This window comes from Chiloscyllium plagiosum, chromosome 21, assembly GCF_004010195.1.
Source record: "Chiloscyllium plagiosum isolate BGI_BamShark_2017 chromosome 21, ASM401019v2, whole genome shotgun sequence".
Lineage (NCBI taxonomy): Eukaryota > Metazoa > Chordata > Chondrichthyes > Orectolobiformes > Hemiscylliidae > Chiloscyllium > Chiloscyllium plagiosum.
The window spans coordinates 22,382,213-22,400,567 of NC_057730.1; the positions used below are offsets into that span (position 1 = coordinate 22,382,213).

The following is an 18,355-nucleotide window of genomic DNA, read 5'->3' on the forward strand; positions in this document are numbered from 1 at the left end:
TGGCTTCAGCGATGTAGAGGTCAGTGCGCCAGACTACCACTGCGCCCCCTTTATCTGCTGGCTTGATGGTGAGGTTGGGATTGGAGCAGAGGGATTGGAGGGCTGCGCGTTGTGAGGGTGAGAGGTTGGAGTGGGGGATCGACAGGTTGAGGCGGTTAATGTCCCGGCGGCAGTTGGAAATGAAGAGGTCGAGAGCAGGTATTAGGCCAGCGCGGGATGTCCAGGTGGATGCAGTGCGTTGGAGGTGGGCGAAGGGGTCCTCGGAAGGTGGGCGGGAGTCCTGTTTACCTATTAGATGCTGTAGGCCATCAACAGCAGAACCGTATTCTAGCACAATCTACAACCTCATGGCCTGTCATATTCCTCACTGAACTATTGTCATCAAGCCAGGGGATCAACCCTGGATCAATGGAGTGCAGGAGGGCATGCCAGAAGTAGCACCAGGTATTATCTAAAAATGACGTGTTAATCTGGTAAAGCTACTAAACAGGATGACTTGCATGCCAAATAGCATAAGCAGCAAGCGATAGATAGAGCTAAGTCATCCCATAACCAATGCATCAGATCTAACCTCTGCAGTCCTGCAACATCCAATCTGAATAGTGGCGGACAATTAAACAACTCACTGGAGGTGGCTCCACAAATATCCCCATCCTCAATGATGGAGAAACCCAACACTTCAGTGGATTCACAGCAATCTTCAGCCAGTGGGTCTCAGCACAGACACCAGTCTTCAACCAATTTGATTCACTTTGTATGATATCAAGAAATAGTTGGAGGTATTGGATACGGACAATATTCCAGCGATAGTACTAAAGACTTGTGCTCCAGAACTTGCCACACCCCTAACTAAGCTCTTCCAGTACATCTACCTGACCATGTTGAAAACTGACCAGATTGTCCTATACACAAAGCAGGACACATCCCAAAGGGGACAATTGCCACCCGATCACTACTCTCAATCAGTAGAATGAGGTGACTGTACTATTAAGCAGCACCTGCTTAGAAACATCCAGCTTGTGTTTCACCAGAGCCATTCAGTTACTGACCTTGTTACAGCCTTGGTTCAAACATGGAGTTGAATTCCAGAGATGAGGAGAGTGATATTCCTTAACATCATGGCTGCATTCAACAAAGTGTGGCATTAAGCAGCCCTAGCAAAACTAGAATTAACAGGAATCAGGGGGCAAACTTACCACTGTTTGGAGTCATATCTGGCAGATAGGAACATGACTGAACACCACCACATGCAAGTTCCCCTCCAATCTACTCAATTTCCTGACTTCAAAATAAATTTGCATTCCCTTACTGTCACTGAGTCAAATATCCTGGAATTCCCTCCCTAACGAGATTGTGGATCAACCCATAGCAGGTTGATTGCAGTTCAGGAAAGCAGCTCACAACCACCGCTCAAGGGCAAGCAGGGACAGCAATAAACACTGGCCAGTCGGAAATGCCTGAATTGCATGAATAAAATTGGTGAGCTTAGCCATATTTAAAGATAGATATACTGGCATTTGAGACAGTCCACAGAAGGTTCACAAAGAAGGTTCACTAGGTTCATAAGTTCATAGTGGGCGCAGTGGGTGGCACAGTGGTTAGCACTGTTGCCTCGGCGCCAGAGACCCGGGTTCAATTCGCCTCAGGCAACCGTGTGGAGTTTGCACATTCTCCCAGTGTCTGAGTGGGTTTCCTCCGGGTGCTCCGGTTTCCTCCCACAGTCCAAAGATGTGCAGGTCAGGTGAATTGGCCATGTTAAATTGCCCGTAGTGTTAGGTGAAGGGGTAAATGTAGGGGTACGGGTGGGTTGTGCTTCGGCGGGTCAGTGTGAACTTGTTGGGCCGAAGGGCCTGTTTCCACACTAAGTAATCTAATCATAACATATAGGAGCATAATTAAGCCATTCAGCCCATGGCAGATATGCTCCTCACCCCCATTCTCCTGCCTCCTCCCCATAGACCTTCAACCCTTTATCAATTAAAAATCTAACTCCTGTTTAAATTAAGCACAGCACTTTGGGGTAGCAAATTCTAGATTCACAACTCTTTGGGAGAAGTAGTTTCTCCTCAACTGTTTTAAAATTTGCTACCCCATAAGACAAGACTATGACCTCTCATTCTTGGATGCCCCATAAGTAGAAGCATCCGCTCTACGCCTATTTTATCATTACCTCTTATCATTTTGAATACCCCAGTCTGATCTCCCCTCATTCTAAATTCCAGAGAGCATAGGACTAAACTGTTCAATCTCTCTTCATATGACAAACCCCATATCACTGGGATGAAGTGAACCTCCTCTGAATGCCTCCAATACCACTACATCTTTCCTCAAAGACCAAAACTGTAGAAAGTCTGGTTGATCCTAGGTATGGGGAGATTTGCTTAGAAGAGGTGGATTAGTTTTGGCCTTTACACATTGCCTCTCATTCTTCTGAAATCCAATCTTCTTGAAACATACAAGATTCTTCAGGGAAATCAGCAGGATAAATGCAGAAAGTTTGCTCTCCCTTGTAGGAGAGTCTAGGACCAGAGGGCATAATCTCAGAGCAATAAAAGTGGCTCATTCAAAACACGAGGAATTTCTTGAGTGGAGTGAATCTGTAGATTGCTTTACATCATATGTCCTTATGAAACAGATTGGAATGCAGCTGTAGAGTGTGGTCACCACGTACATAGCACAGTCACCCAGCAGTCTCACCTGGCTGGGGGTGCAACTGGGGACTGCCTGGAATTGCACAAAGTAATCTACAACCAAATGTATGAAAGTAATAATGTTTTCTACAAAGTTTTTTATAAAACACTTTACATGCATTTTGGAGAGTGTGGGGGTGTCAGTTGATTTGTGATGCACATTGATGCTAACAGCTGGTAAGGGAATTGAACCCACACGAAGGTTATGAAGGACTCTCCTTCTCAATCTCCCCTCATCCAAAATCTGGATACCCTCAGATTAAACCATCACCAGTCATATAATCCACCAAAACTATGGCTACTTGACCTTTACATGCATTTTGGTACGTTTAGTCAAGGATTACTAATGCATGGAAGGAAACAAAAGTCAAAGGGTTTGAGAATCAGTGTTCTAGACAATCATATCAGTTGACACAAATGTTCAATCAGGCTTCTTTAGTTCCTCTCAACTTTTGGTTACATGATTGGGAGCTGTTGTTCTAGCTAATTCCCTTTCCATACTCTGATCAGGTGTTATATCCATTGTGTCTCTAAGATATATCGGCCTTGCATACTCTTGTAATATGCAGTGTTACAGCACATTGTACTTCTGCACCAAGCCATCAAGATGTCATGCATCTTACATAAAGCTCGAGAAGTCTTGAGTACAACACTACACGCAAGATCCTTGGCCTATAACTCTTCCATACTGATTTTAGTCTTGCAAGGGTCCAAATTGTATAGCTGCCAGACAACGTTCTGGCAACAGTTTGAACTTGAACTTGTAATCCTTACATGTGGTTGGATTTTTCTTGAGGGCTGCTAGTTATGATAAACCTTAAAATCAGACTATGGAGGAAACTGTGATAACTTTTAGAGACAATTATCTGCATTATAAATCAGAATTACAGAAACTCAGACCAGTAGGCATTTATTACAGAAGTCAAAAGTATATTATTAAGGATGTTAAACAAAATTGAATTGTCAAGTTGTTTCCCAACATCAAAACCTGAATCAAGACAAATCCCTTTGCCGAACATTTCATGAAATAGGAGACCTTTTTCCTAGTGTCACAATAAACAAACTGAATATCAACATTAACAGAAAATTAAACTGTATTCCTGTGTGTTCTTGTAATTTCACTTTGGATTATTATCTGCTATCCATGCAGAGCATGAACAAGTCAGACTCGTCCAAATTTTGAATTTGTTTCCAGGTGTACCAAGTAAGGTCAGAACAGAACCCCAGACCATATCTTTATGCTACGGCATCTACAAAGCTTACCTTTCTTCTAGCTCTTCCAGACGGCTTTTTACGGAGTGTGCGTTGTTGTCTTTGGTGATTTTCTGCAGTAAGTAAAATGTCTGCTGGAACATGCGCAGTAGATATTCCTCAAACTCCATAGGGACACAGTTCTTAGACATGAGTTCATTAATGCAAGACATGGCAAACACGCCCAGTTTACCTCGCTCCTGGATGATATTATTGTTGTGGCCATTTCCATTCACAGCAACTAGCTTCTTGGCACGGGTATCACAGCCAAAACGAGCAAAGTGGAAGATGGTAGTCAGGAGAGCAGGGGTGATGCTGGCAGAGAGTGGGATCCAGCTGAAAAGATGAGTCAGACAGTCCAAAGCCAGAAAACAAACGTGCTCACTTGCTGGATCTAAAATTGGGATTGGCTGATTTAATAATTTGGCAGCTTGGGGAGTCTGCAGTAGGCTACTAAGCAAATCACCTAACAAGGAAAGAAAATCATGAGTCTTATGTAGTTATTAGCACACAAATGTAGAAAACAAAAAAAATCTACTAGCCATTAGTGCAAGATATAAAGACTTTTCATTATTATTTCATAAAAATCTTTGATATCATCCCAATAGAGATTATTGTTCCAGCTATTAGATTTGTACCTTGAGCATTTCAAGCTTCCACTGCCAATTCTACAGACAATATAAGTGCAGGCTTTACAAATTCTTCTGAAGAGACTTAAGAACGCAGGGAACATAATTCTGAAGGGTGCAGAAATCCATCAGGGGACAATTCCAGTCCTCTCATTGATATTCTGCTTTCCCAATTTTGTTACAAGTAAATTTCAGCAGTATTTTAGTCTAGCTCGATAACTTTGGTTATGCAAACTTATAGCACATGCAGCTAATGCGAAATCATTCTTCATCAGCCAATTAACTGCAATGCATTTATGGTGCACTCATACATTGCAAACTATGCTCAAGGGAAGGGAACAGGAAGGGAAAAAGAAAAATCAAAGACATCTCTTGGTACACATTCGATTTCCAATAAGTTTGTTGCTGGAACTTGGTCTCAACAACTTAAAATGTTAGGTATTCAACAGGAAGACTACAAAGTACCAATTCAAAACAAAAGCTTACACTTTTAAGGCCAGAAGAGTCATCTGTTACATGCTACTGGCACAGCAAGAAGTTTAACACTAACACTGGCATGGGCAGGTTTTCCATACAATCCACCAGTCTTGATGACTGTATGCTGGACTGAGTCTGAATTTTCAGATTGTCAAAGAAAATCCCTTTTGTGGGGGTGTCCTCAGCCTCAATTGAAAATGTCTAAGCCAGCTTACCCTGAAACAGTTTGTTGAGGGAATTGAACTTACAGTAGTCACAAGATTTTACAAGTGCAATGTTTTCATAATCAAGGAACAGTGAAAGCTAAAATTCAGATTGATACTTTCAAACAAAATAAAATTCTTGGTTTGAATTCTTGTTCCAAGGAGGACCAGGAATGTTAAAAGCAGGAGTTTAACATTGAGGTGCTCACTGCACAGGCAAAGTTAGAGAGAGTTGTTTGTATGTCCAAAATGGATGATGACATTATGTCACGTGATCAGACTCCGTGACAAATACACAAAGCCAAGGAGTGCTATTCAGTCTTCTGTAAAGTGTGCGCCAAGGATTATACTATTTTGTAAAAAGGTACAGTGTTCATTTATGGTCCATACCTTGTTAATATACAGCAACAATTAGAGGACACACTCTGAACATCATTGGCAATTCAAAAACCTGCTTGAGATCAATGAAACTAGGCCAAATCCCAAACACTGAGTGCTGTTTTCAAGTTACCCAAGGTTGGTGTTAAAGTAGGCTGAGGAGTTAGTGTAGAGTTTTACTCAAAATCCATCTGCTCTACATCTTACTCGATGGAGAACAGCAAACTTAAATAGATGCGTTCAATTCCATAACAGCATCAATTCTCATACAAGTAACAAAGGAGACAAAAGTAGGCGGGAAAATGGAGTTGAAGCCACAATCAGATCGGCTTAGTGCTTATGGAATGGCAAAGCAGATGAGGGGGGTCTGAATGACTTGCTCCTGATTTGTATTGTTGTACTTATAGAATGAATACCTTTCACATCAAAATTGACATGCTTAATTTGAATCCATTTCATCTCACCAAACTGAATGACTGTCAAATCAAGATTTTTAAACAGCAGAACCTACCACTGTCTCCAGAAGTTGGAGAGGGAGGTGGAGTAGCAGCAGTAACACTGTTTTTATCCCAAATGGTCTCTAAAATACCTGCAAAAACAAAAAGTAGTTCAGAAAGTCCAACCTTCGGGTGTAGAACTTAAGAATATTAACCAGTTCCACAAAGTTTGCACAGTTAGACTTTTGATCACACACACCGCACATGGTAAGCAAACTTTGAACAGAAATAGGACCCCGAAACGTGAAGTTTTCACATCCTAACTTGCTTTTAAATTCCCCAAACTAACAGGAAAAACAGTGCTTTACTACTGGAGGTTTCCATAATAGAATCTCAGATCTCCACACTAAATGTGCACCATTTTCTTGTAAAGTTCGCATTATTTCAGTGTCCGGTAAAGGTTATTTATCAAAATTAATACTGTTACATAAGAAAGAAGTCAATTATTTGAGTGCAAGATGTTCAGAAAAGATAGGAAGAGCAGCATATGGGAGGGGTTGCAATATTGATTAAGGAAAGTATTGCAGTACTGGAGAAGGAAGATACCTCAGAGATTGAAGACACAATTTATTAACTAGAGATTTTTTTTTTTTTTAAAAACTTGCATTATTGTTTTTGTTATCTACTCCCAGACTAGCTTGAGAGAAGAATGCATAGCAACAAGCTTGCAAGAAAATAAAGAGGTACAAAAATTATAATGTAATTAAGGGGAAACTGCAAGTTCCTAAACACAGATGAATTGTAGTCGCAAAAAGGGCAATGATGGACAAGAGTTCTTAATGTTTAGGAAAACTTTCTACAACAGTATGTTGCCTGTCCAATTAGAAATTACCATGCTAGACCTAGTTCTAAACTAGAAGATGGGCCAAACTGGATCAACTGTCAGGAGCGTAACATTTAATGGACAATAATCTTTGCATCATTTCAAAAAAGTCAAAAGAACAAACCAGAGTTAAAAGGATCAAATTGCATCCCAGGGATTACTACTGACAGAAACAGAATTGGACTAGCCACATAAATACAGTGGCTATTTCCAACTCATTCACAGAATGAGGGCATCACTGGCATGGCCAGCATTTATTGCCCATCCTTAATTTCCAAGGGCAGTTAAGAATCAACTGCTCTGGGTCAGGAGTCACATGTAGGCCAGACCAGTCAAGGATGGCAGTTTCCTTCCTTAAAAGGCTTTTTCCAACAATCAACACCAGATTCATGGTTATCAGACTCTTAATTTCAGATTTTTACTGAATTCATCAACCACCACCATCTGCTGTGGCAGGATTTGAACCTGTGTCCAGAGATGCTGTGGAGGTGTCCGGATTAACAGTCCACTGATAATAGCACTAGGCTGCCTCCTACCCCCAAATACATATATTGAAGTCAAAAGGTTGACAGGGAAAACACCCCAACAGATCTCAGGTAGTAAATACACTGTAGGATAGAGTTTACAGGGAAAAACTAAATGGACCACATAAACAATATACCTGCAATAAACACAGGTGATTTTAATCTATATAGATTTAGAAAATCAGGTCAGCAAAAGTAGCCTGGAAAACAAGTTATTGAATGTCTTGGGACAATATCATATAGCTGAACAGGGAAGCAGCTATCCTAGACTTGGTAATATGTATTGAGAATTAATTAATAAGTAACATTCATGTCACAAAAATGCCAAGCAATGCCCATCTCCAAAGAGAATCTAACCATCACTGGCATTACCATCACTGAATCCCACCATTATCCCTGGTGTTACCGTTGACATAAATTGAACTGGATTAGCTACAAAGTCAGAGGCTAGGAATCTTAGTGAGTAATTCACCTCCTGACTCCCCAAAACTTGTCCACCATCTACAAGACACAATTCACCCCCACTTGCCTGGATAGGTGCAGCTCGACACCATCTAGAAAAAGCAGCTTGTTTGATGGGCACCAATAATGTTCAGTGTACATCACCAAGATGCACTACAGAAATTCATCAAAGCTCCTTAGACAGCATCTTCCAAACCTACAACCACCAGAGGAAAGACAACAGCAGACACACGAGAACACCACCATCTGCAAACCCCCAAGCTACTAACCATCTGGATTCAACATTGCTTTCATGCGGGTTGGGTCAAAATTCTGGAATTCCCTCCCTATGAGGATTGAGTGTCTACCATGTGTATATACTGCAGCTATTCAAGGCAGCGAAAAGTTTCTTTACTACCTTTTCTTCCAGCGATATTAACTTTAAGTTCCTCACTTTTTAGCATCTAGGTTGCTGTTGATGTAGCAAGATAAGATGTGCGGTAGAAGCCATAAGATTGCCATTAATAAACGATATCCACAAAGAAAGACATATGGTTTTGGCTCACTGACTTGTTTACATTTTAATTGACATTTTGGCAATCCTACTGTGTCATAAGTCTTTACAACTAGAAAACTAATTGGATTAAGCTTGGAGAAGAATGGCTGAAGCCAGTGCATCATGTCAGGTGAGTACTCCTGACTGACAGTTTAAGGCTGAACCTTACAATCATTGGAAAAATGTAGTCAGTATGTGGATGAGAGTTACAAGTTTAACAAGAAAATGTTAGGAATGGCATAGGTACCAACTCACGATACACGAGATCAGGCAAAGTATTGAGAGGACCAACATTTGGACACAAAGGTTGGCTTGGAATTCTACTAAAAAATTTTTTTAAATAAGCAAATGCATGAGGGACAGTCACACTTTGATAAATTTACAAAACTGGATGGATATTTTGTAGAATTTAAGATATAGAATTTAAGACTACAGGCAAGATTGCAAAAAGTCTTGCCGATTCCCAATTCCTCTAAATTGGATTGTGTTAGGATTTTGAATATGGACAGACATGACAGGAAGGCAAGAACGAACCCGTTTGACAAGGACAAGGACTACAAAACAGGCTGGGAATACCACAAGTCATCCTTAAGTTTAGAGGCTACTGATTATTTTTTAGTTTGTTTGTAAAGGATGCCAAACAAAGAGTTGTTAAGGATTTGGTGTACATTAAGTTGTCAGTTAGGGAACAGGCAGCCTGTTCAGATGGATGGATATGCACAGAGAATCCTTACAATCAATTTTTACAGGAGTTAACTTTATGGCTAGTTTACCAGTTAGTTCACCCACATTCTATTGTTTCTTTTTGTGGGTCTTTGCTAGTTTCTAAAACATATTTTTCCTTTTCTATATTTGATTTCCACTTGACCTAAACACTTAAGAAATTAGGACATGAAGCACCCTATCCCTTGACCACACTGTTTAGCAGGAAATAAGCTAAATAATGACTCATATCTAAGTTAGAACTGTGAAGCCTCATTTCTTGCTCTTGTTTATAGCATTTAGTCAAAAGACCAATTACAGAGGAACCTCGATTAGCCGAATACCAAATTATCCGAAAATCGGATTATCCGAAGGAAATCTCGAAGTCTCGACAGAAACATTACATCAAAGACGTGTTTCCAACAGTGATCACGTCTTTTGCTTACAGTAATTAAACAGGCACTATCTCCAAATGACTGATCTTCCACTCTCTCTCTCTCTCTCTCCCCACACACTTTCCGGAGTTCGACAGAGGGGTGTACCCTAACACCCCTGGATGGGGTTGGGGGGCGCGGTGTTGGGGGGCAGAGGGGGCAGTGTTGGATGGGGTTGGGGGTGGTGTTGAGGGCAGGGTCTTGTGCACAGTGTACTTCTGCAGTCTCCTGAACGGGGAGCAGACTTTACAAACACCGAGCCCCAGAGTAAAGGCATTTAATCGATTAACCAAATAATCAATTATCCGAACAAAATAGTGCCCACCTATCTCGTTCGGATAATAGAGGTTCCCTGTAGTTATTGCCTTTGTCAATTTCTGTTCACTAGGTATTCTAACCACCTTTTATAATTTTAAAGTTCAAGTCAGATTCTAACTGTTGATCTAAATTACAGCCTGAGAAATAAGGAGACCCCTGAATTGCAATTTTCTGACTTATTTGGTCCCTGAAAAGCAATATTCCTGAATCACTATTCTCCTCCAAGTTCTGTAACTTGGATTATGTGCAACTCCTCATGTTCTCATTATTGCAACAATCAAGCCTAATACTGTTGAATTCATTATTGGTCTGTTTGCTAAGCTGGTAGGTTTGTTGGCAGAACTTCGTCCCCTTTCTAGGTGACACAAGCAGTGCAGCGCTGTTGTACTGTTCCGCTTTGAATTCATGTGGCTCTGTTTGAGCTGTTTCGGGTTGGTGCCGGTTCTGGATTTCCATTGCAGCGGTTTGTATATTGGGTCCAGGTCAATGTGTTTGTTAATGGATCGTCACCAAAACTTAAACTAATACTGAATTTAGTTCTGGCACAGCAGCTTGCAGAAATTCAGGACCTCTCTATGCAGGGCAGCAAGTCCACCAGGTTCTAAGGTGGGAATTAAAATTTGAGTTTTGAAGGGGATAATATTTGATCTTCAGGGGGTACTTTTTATTCTCATCAACTCTTATTAGATAATACAGTCATATAGTAATAATACCTTGGCTATTGGTGTTGATGTACAAGCTAGTTAGATTCTCAAAAAATTAATCAATATCCAAAATAATAATTTTTCACTAAGCGTTTTAAAACCACAACGCAAGAATTAATTTCCTGACATCATGGTATCTAAAGTGATCAACAGAAAAACATTTCTCTTTTCAAAATCACTAACATTCTACACAAAAAGCCTTCACATAATAGACACTTCCCCTCTCTGTGTAAAGAGACAACTGTGCAAGTTTCCATCGCATGCACAAAGTTGGAACATTAAGTTGGAGATCGCCAATTTAATTGTTAAATATAAGTGTTCATTACAGTAGGATCTGCCACACTATTTCTAAGCAGATATTCCAGAATATATACGGTTTTAATATGGAAACTAGGATCAGGAGTAGGCCCTTTGAGCCTACCCTGCCATTCAATATGACCATGACTGATCATCCATCTTAGTAACCTGTTTCTGCCTTCACTCCATACTCTTTGAGCCCTTTAGCTTTAAGAATAATATCCAATTCTTTGAAAAAAATTTCAATGTTTTGGTTTCAACCGCTTTCCATAGGCTGACCACTCTGGATGTAAAAAAACTTTTCATTGGAATCCTAAATGATCTATAACAACGTGAACCAGGGATCCACTGGAAGCCCTTAACTTCCTTAGTGAGGTGAAAGGAGACTCTAATGACCAAATCCTGAATCTGCACTTGGTGATTCCAAGTATCATCGATGTATCCCATGTAAGATATTTTCCATTAAACACCAGCAAGTTATTAATCATGAAATGTTCAGATGCTGAAAACAGGTCTTCATGGCCAACCCATTGGGCCTTTGGCCTTGTCAATCTTTGCCATAATAGTATCACAGTTGCAGTTCTTAGTTATGTTTGATAGAGCCCATTCTGGCTGACTTTTTGTTGCTGCTACACTGCTGTGGCACAAGTAAACAATCCAAATTTCACAAAAATTTGTTATTATTTAGTTATATAGCACAGAAGAGGTGCTCTTTGGTTCATAGATTGGGATTAGTAGGTTGAGTCTGTGTCACTTACCAATACTTATATTCACTGCCTTGAATGCTGTCATTTTAACACTTGTTCACTTAAAAGTTGAGATTTCCACCTCTAATTACCCACACATGCACTGCATTCCAAATTCCCAGCACCCCCAATTACAGAAACATAGCTTAGGGATGGACAGGATTGGCAGCTTAAATGTTCCAGGATACAAATGCTACAGGAAGGATAGAAAGGGAGGGAGGGGGATAAGGGATAGCATTACAGCTGTAAGGGATAGGGATAAGGGATAGCATTACAGCTGTTTTGAGGGAGAATATTCCCAGAAATGCATCCAGGGAAGTTATTTGGGTGGAACTGAGAAATAAGAAAGGGATGATCACCTTATTAGTATTATATTGTACACCCCCCCCCAATAGTCAGAGGGAAATTGAGAAACAAAATAAGGAGATCTCCGCTATCTGTAAGAATAATAGGGTGGTTATGGTAGGGGATTTTAACTTTCCAAACATAGATTGGGGCTGCCATAGTGTTGTTCAGGGGTTAGGTGGAGAGGAATGTGTTAGGTGTGTACAAGAAAATGTTCTGATTCAGCATGTCGATATGCGTACTAGAGAAGGTGCAAAACTTGACTGATTCTTGGAAAATAAGACAGGGCAAGTGATTGAGGTGTCAGTGGGGGAGCACTTTGGGGCCAGCAACCATAATTCTATTAGTTTGAAAATAGTGATAGAAAAGGATAGAGCAGTTCTAATAGTTGAAGTTCTAAAGTGGAGAAAGGCAAATTTTGATGATATTAAGCAAGAACTTTCAAAGCTGATTGGGTGCAGACATTCGCAGGTAAAGAGATTGCTGAAAAGTGGGAAGCCTTCAGAAATCATAATGAGAATCCAGAGAAAGTATATTGCTGTTCAGGTGAAAGGAAAGGCTGGTAGGTATAGGGAATGCTGGATGACTAAAGAAGTTGAGGGTTTGGTAAAGAAAAACAAGGAAGCATATGTCAGATATAGACAGGATAGATTGAATGAATCCTTAGAAGAGTATAAAGCCAATAGGAGTATAGTTAAGAGGGAAATCAGGAGGGCAAAAAGGGGACATGAGATAGCTTCAGCAAATAGAATTAAGGAGAATCCAAAGAGTTTTTACAAATACATCAAGGACAAAAGAATAACTAGGGAGAAAATAGGGCCCCTCAAAGATCAGCACGGTGGCCTTTGTGTGGAGCCGCAGAAAATGGGGGGGATACTAAACGAGTATTTTACATCGGTATTTACTGTGGAAAAGGATATGGAAGCTATAGACTGTAGGGAAATAGATGGTGACATCTTGCAAAATATCCATATTACAGAGGAGGAAGTTCTGGACGCCTTGAAACACAATGGTGGATAAATCCCCAGGACCTGATCAGGTATACCCTCGAACTCTGTAGAAAGCGAGGGAAGTGATTGCTGGGCCTCAGATATTTGTATCATCAATAGTCACAGGTGAGGTGCCGGAAGACCGGAGGCTGGCTAACGTGATGCCACTGTTTAAGAAGGGTGGTAAGGCCAAGCCAGGGAACTAAAGACCAGTGAGCCTGACATCAGTGGTGGGCAAGTTGTTGGAGAAAATCCTGAGGGACAGGTTGTACATGTATTTGGAAAGGCAAGGACTGATTAGGGATAGTCAACATGGCTTTGTGCGTGGGAAATCATGACTCTCAAACTTGATTTGAGTTTTTTGAAGAAACAAAGAGAATTGATGAGAGCAGAGCAGTAGATGTGATCTATATGGACTTCAGTAAGGCATTCGACAAGGTTCCCCATGGGAGACTGGTTAGCAAGGTTTGATCTCACGGAATACAAGGAGAACTAACCATTTGGATACAGAACTGGCTCAAAAAGTAGAAGACAGAGGGTGGTGGTTGAGGGTTGTTTTTCAGACTGAAAGCCTGTGACCTGTGGAGTGCCACAAGGATTGGCGCTGGGTCCTCTATTTTGTCATTTATGTGACTGATTTGGATATGAGCATAAGAGGTACAGTTAGTAAGTTTGCAGATGACACCAAAATTGGAGATGGAGTGGACAGCGAAGGAGGTTATCTCAGATCACAACAGGATCTTGATCAGATGGGCCAATGGGCTGAGAAGTGGCAGATGGAGATTAATTCAGATAAATGCAAGGTACTACATTTTGGGAAAGCAAATCTTAGCAGGACTTATACACTTAATGGTAAGGTCCTAGGGAGTGTTGCTGAACAAAGAAACCTTGGAGTGCAGGTTCATAGCTCCTTGAAAGTGGAGTCGCAGGTAGGTTGGATAGTGAAGGCGGCATTTGGTATGCGTTCCTTTTATCGGTCAGAGTATTGAATATAGAAGTTGGGAGTTCATGTTGGGACTGTACTGGACATTGGTTAGGCCTCTGTTGGAATATTGCATGCCATTCTGGTCTCCTTCCTATCTGAAAGATGTTGTGAAACTTGAAAAGGGTTCAGAAAAGATTTACAAGGATGTTGCCAGGCCTGCAGGATTTGAGCTATAGGGAGAGGCTGAACAGGCTGGGACTGTTTTCCCTGGAGCATCAGAGGCTGAGGGATGACCTTATAGAGGTTTACAAAATTATGAGAGGCATAGATAGGATAAATAGACAAAAGTCTTTTCTCTGGGTGGGGGAGTCCAGAACTAGAGGGCGTAGGTTTAGGATGAGAGGGGAAAGATTTAAAAGAGACCTAGGGGGCAACGTGCATCGAATGAGCTACCAAAGGAAGTGGTGAAGGCTTGTACAATTGCAACATTTAAAAGGCATTTGGATGGGTATATGAATAGGAAGGGTTTAGAATGATATGGGCCAAGTCCTGGAAGTTGGGACTAGATTGGGTTAGGATATCTGGTCGGCATGGACGAGTTAGGCCGAAAGATCTGTTTCCGTGCTGTACATCTCTATGACTCTAGGTGAAAAATCTTTGCAAATCCCTCCTAACTCTCCTTCTTTTACCTTAAAAGTATGCCCTCTCAATACAGACTTTTCAATTAAGAGGAACAGTTTCTTTCTAGCCACTGTGTCCATGTCCCTCAATCAGGTTCCCCCTTCAACCTTCTCTGCTCTAAACAGACAACCCACATTTATCCAATTTCTCTTGATAGCTAAAATGCTCCAATCCAGCCAACAGCATGAAGAATTTTCTGTACACTCTTCTGCAATCCCATTCTTGCTATCATGTGATAACCAGAACTGCATGCAGTCCTGAAGCTGTGGCCTAATCAAAAGTTTCATACAACTAAAGTTTTAAACTAGAGATTGCACACTGTTTTGCAAGGAACTCATAAGCTCAGTAATTTGATGCTTTCTTAGATCCTTCTGGGTAATATTCCAGAGTTTTAATTGTTCTCTCTACCTATAGGATCCTACTCCCTCCAAACCCTCTTGCAGCCACTTCCTCCCCACTTCTACACCAAACAGGCTATCCTACAATCTGCCAAGCACAGCCTTGATTAAAGATGGTCCCAGAAATTCCCCCATTACCATTACTTATCTTCCTAATTGCTCTTGCTACCCCCACTGTCAGATTGTCTAACCCATGTTTGTTGCCAACAGGCCAGCAGCAAACAAGACCAGCCAGTGATTTGAGCACCTTACCATTTCTTTTCATACTATTTGCAAGGGTAACTTTTCTAATTGGGTACTGTATAGCAGCAACATTCATTAAAACACATCCTTCAGAACAAAATAGAAGTTAGTTTATTGAACAGTCAAGTGGCAGCTTTACTTGCAGTTCTTCGTGCACATACCTGAATAGACCAATTTCTGGATTAGCAAATTGAAAAAGCACTTTGAAACAGTTAAAGAAAAAATCCAGGTATGAAGTGTGCGAAATTATTTGAACTTTGATATTTCACAAAGCACAGCAATTGATTTCCTGTCTGTCTATAAATCCATTTCACATTTAATCACTGATGTACATTCATCCTTACTGAAAAGTATGGGTTACAGGACTATTAGTTGGAAAACAGCTGAATGGCACAAACTAGAAATCTTTTCCTAGAATTTAGAAAATTTTACATTTTCCTTGCTGGTACAGCTCTCCCCCACAGACTTGCTTAAGTAGACACTCAGCAGAATACTGCAAAATGGGAAGTTTGTCCTACTCAGAAGTAAAACCAGAGTTAACTTCTGCACACACTGAAGTATTTTGACATTGAGGGGGGAAATCTAATTTGTAACTAAATAAATATTTACAAAATATACATATATAAATAGATGCACGATAAATTGAAGGGTATCAATTTTGACAACTACTGCAAACTTATTTACAGAACTGACAAATTTATAATTTATTCTAACACCTAAAATTTTACTTTTACCAACTGTACAAAGCTTCAGCTTATATCGTAGGGTGAGGCTTATCATCGTCACTATTGATTTAGCAACATAACAGTTAGTAACTCTAGTTAATCACCGAATCAATATGAAACATATGGATACTATAGAAATACAAGGGATTGTATTTCAAAATGAAAGCATTTTGTCTGTATTAGCACCAACTAGTGGAGAGAAAAGGAGACAGAAACCAAAATCCATACACAGTATAAACACAGAAATGGCTGGAGAAACACAGGTCTCAGTATTTGTGGGAAGAAAATAGAGTTAATATTTCAAGTCCAGTGACTCATCAGAACTGTTTGGGGCCAGAAGTGGTCTGTGCACGCACTTTGGGGCCTCAACTTTTCACTGCATTCCTTACGATAATGGGACAGAAGGCCACATACATTTAGGTCATCGGAAAGTTTACAGCAATGCTGTCAGTAATATAGACATAAGAGAAATTTGTTAAGAGACACTGATAGTTTAAGTGGAAATTAGATTCCAAAGGGAAAAGGGAAGGCTACCCACTTCAGACCTTAAATATACAGAACAAAGTTGCTCACAACTGGTGAAAAGCTGGAAAATGTGGAGTTATAAAGAGGCTTGTGGGTCCAGGTACATCGATTAGAGATCATAAACAATGCTAGTCTTTATACCTAGAGCATTAAAGAGGGATATAATTCATGCTTATACAAAGTCCTGGATAGATCAGACCTGCTATATTATTGGCAGTTCTGGGCACATTTCATACAAATAATGGCCTTGGAGATAGTATCTTTATGAAAATAATAGGGAACAGATTAAGAAAAACTACTTCCACTTCTCACGTTGGGAATTCCCCTTCCCCTCAGGCCAACTGAAGACAAGTCAATTGTTAACTTGAAAACAAAATGTTTAATCATATTAGAAAATATATGAAGGCACACAGGACAGTTAGGCATACAGTGTTGTGTGTAAATCAGTCATTACCTCTGAATTGCAGAACAGACTCAAATAAGTAAATAGTCTACAGCAGTTCCTATGTTCCTACAAAACAGCCCAATATGCTTCAAAAAGGCATATCAAGTAAACTTGACATTTGCTGCAAGGTGGCAAGAAGGCAGATGACAAAAAACTTGATCAGAGAGGTCGGTTTTAAATGCGCATCTGAAAAGGAGGAAAGAGGTAGAGGAGTCAAGAGAATGAATGAGGGCAAAGGATTTTAGGTACAGCAGCAAGAGGAGGCAACCAATATGCAAGAGGCCAGAATTAGAGGAATATAGAAAATCAGAATGTTATAAGAATAATAGAGTTAGGAACAGGTAAGAACATGGAAGAATTTGAAAATATGGATGAGAAGTTTAAAACAAAAGTTCTTCTTGATCAGAAACTCAATGTAGATTAACAAAGGTGATGGGTGAACATGACTTGCTCAAAGTAACAGCACAGACCTGGGTGACCTCGAAGATAAAGGTAAAACATGAAGGCCTGCCAGTACAGCATTGGAATTGTCAAAGTCTAAATCTAACAAAGTCATCAATAACATTTTCAGATGAGAGAGACAGGTGTAGAACCTTAACATGCTACTATGATGGAAATTGGCAGTCTTTGTAATGCAGATGGTGTTGTCAAACACCCATCACCAAATCAAATTAAAAGCTATGACAGTTACCAGGATGGAGCTCATGGCTGGTGAACAGAGTCCGTATGGGGTAATTTCAGAATATATATTTGGAAAAAAAATTGTTAATCCACTACTAGATGTTAGATAAGTAGTCGGTTAGCTTAGGATCAGTGGAGGTAATTAACAGAGGTCATGATGAGGTTGAGTGAACATTGCCAACATGTTTGAAGACTAAACAGGTTTTTGGATTATGCTTGAAACTTTATTGCTGGAACAGCACAGCAGGTCAGGCAGCATCCAGGGAACAGGAGATTCGACGTTTCGGGCACAGGCCCTTCTTCAGGAATCTGGATGCTGCCTGACCTGCTGTGCTGTTCCAGCAATAAAGTTTCAACTTTGATCTCCAGCATCTGCAGACCTCACTTTCTCCTTTGGATTATGCTGCCAAGGTGCATCAATTGCACAAGAAATAGGAGGCAACCAATGAACAGATTCCCAGGATGCACCAAACAATGATGGCGAGCAATAGGAGAAGTAATTGCGACTGATATGCTTCCCACATTAGATAAAAATTGATCTGGTGAATTGCAGCCACTACTGGAAAACAGTAGAGATGTTTGGAAGGTGGCATAGTCAACTGTTTCACCAGTTGCAGACAGGCTAAGAAAATAGAGGAATAGTTTACAATATGATAGATGATCAATTTAGTATTGCAGAAACTCATTTTCCTGTTAAATGGGACAAAAAGTCAAGACTTGCTCAAAAT

At 40.4% G+C, this 18,355-nt stretch overlaps 1 protein-coding gene across 2 annotated transcripts in view; it reads right to left on the minus strand.

Annotated features, from left to right (window-relative positions):
* Nucleotides 1–18,355, minus strand: part of xpo6 (exportin 6) — a 140,600-nt gene that overhangs the window by 73,093 nt on the left and 49,152 nt on the right. For both annotated transcript variants that reach the window (XM_043711504.1, XM_043711505.1), the window contains 2 exons: nt 6,140–6,217; nt 3,954–4,407 (listed from right to left, as the gene is read on the minus strand). In XM_043711504.1, the coding sequence (XP_043567439.1) occupies nt 3,954–4,407; nt 6,140–6,217 (532 nt within the window). The remainder of the gene's footprint in view (nt 1–3,953; nt 4,408–6,139; nt 6,218–18,355) is intronic.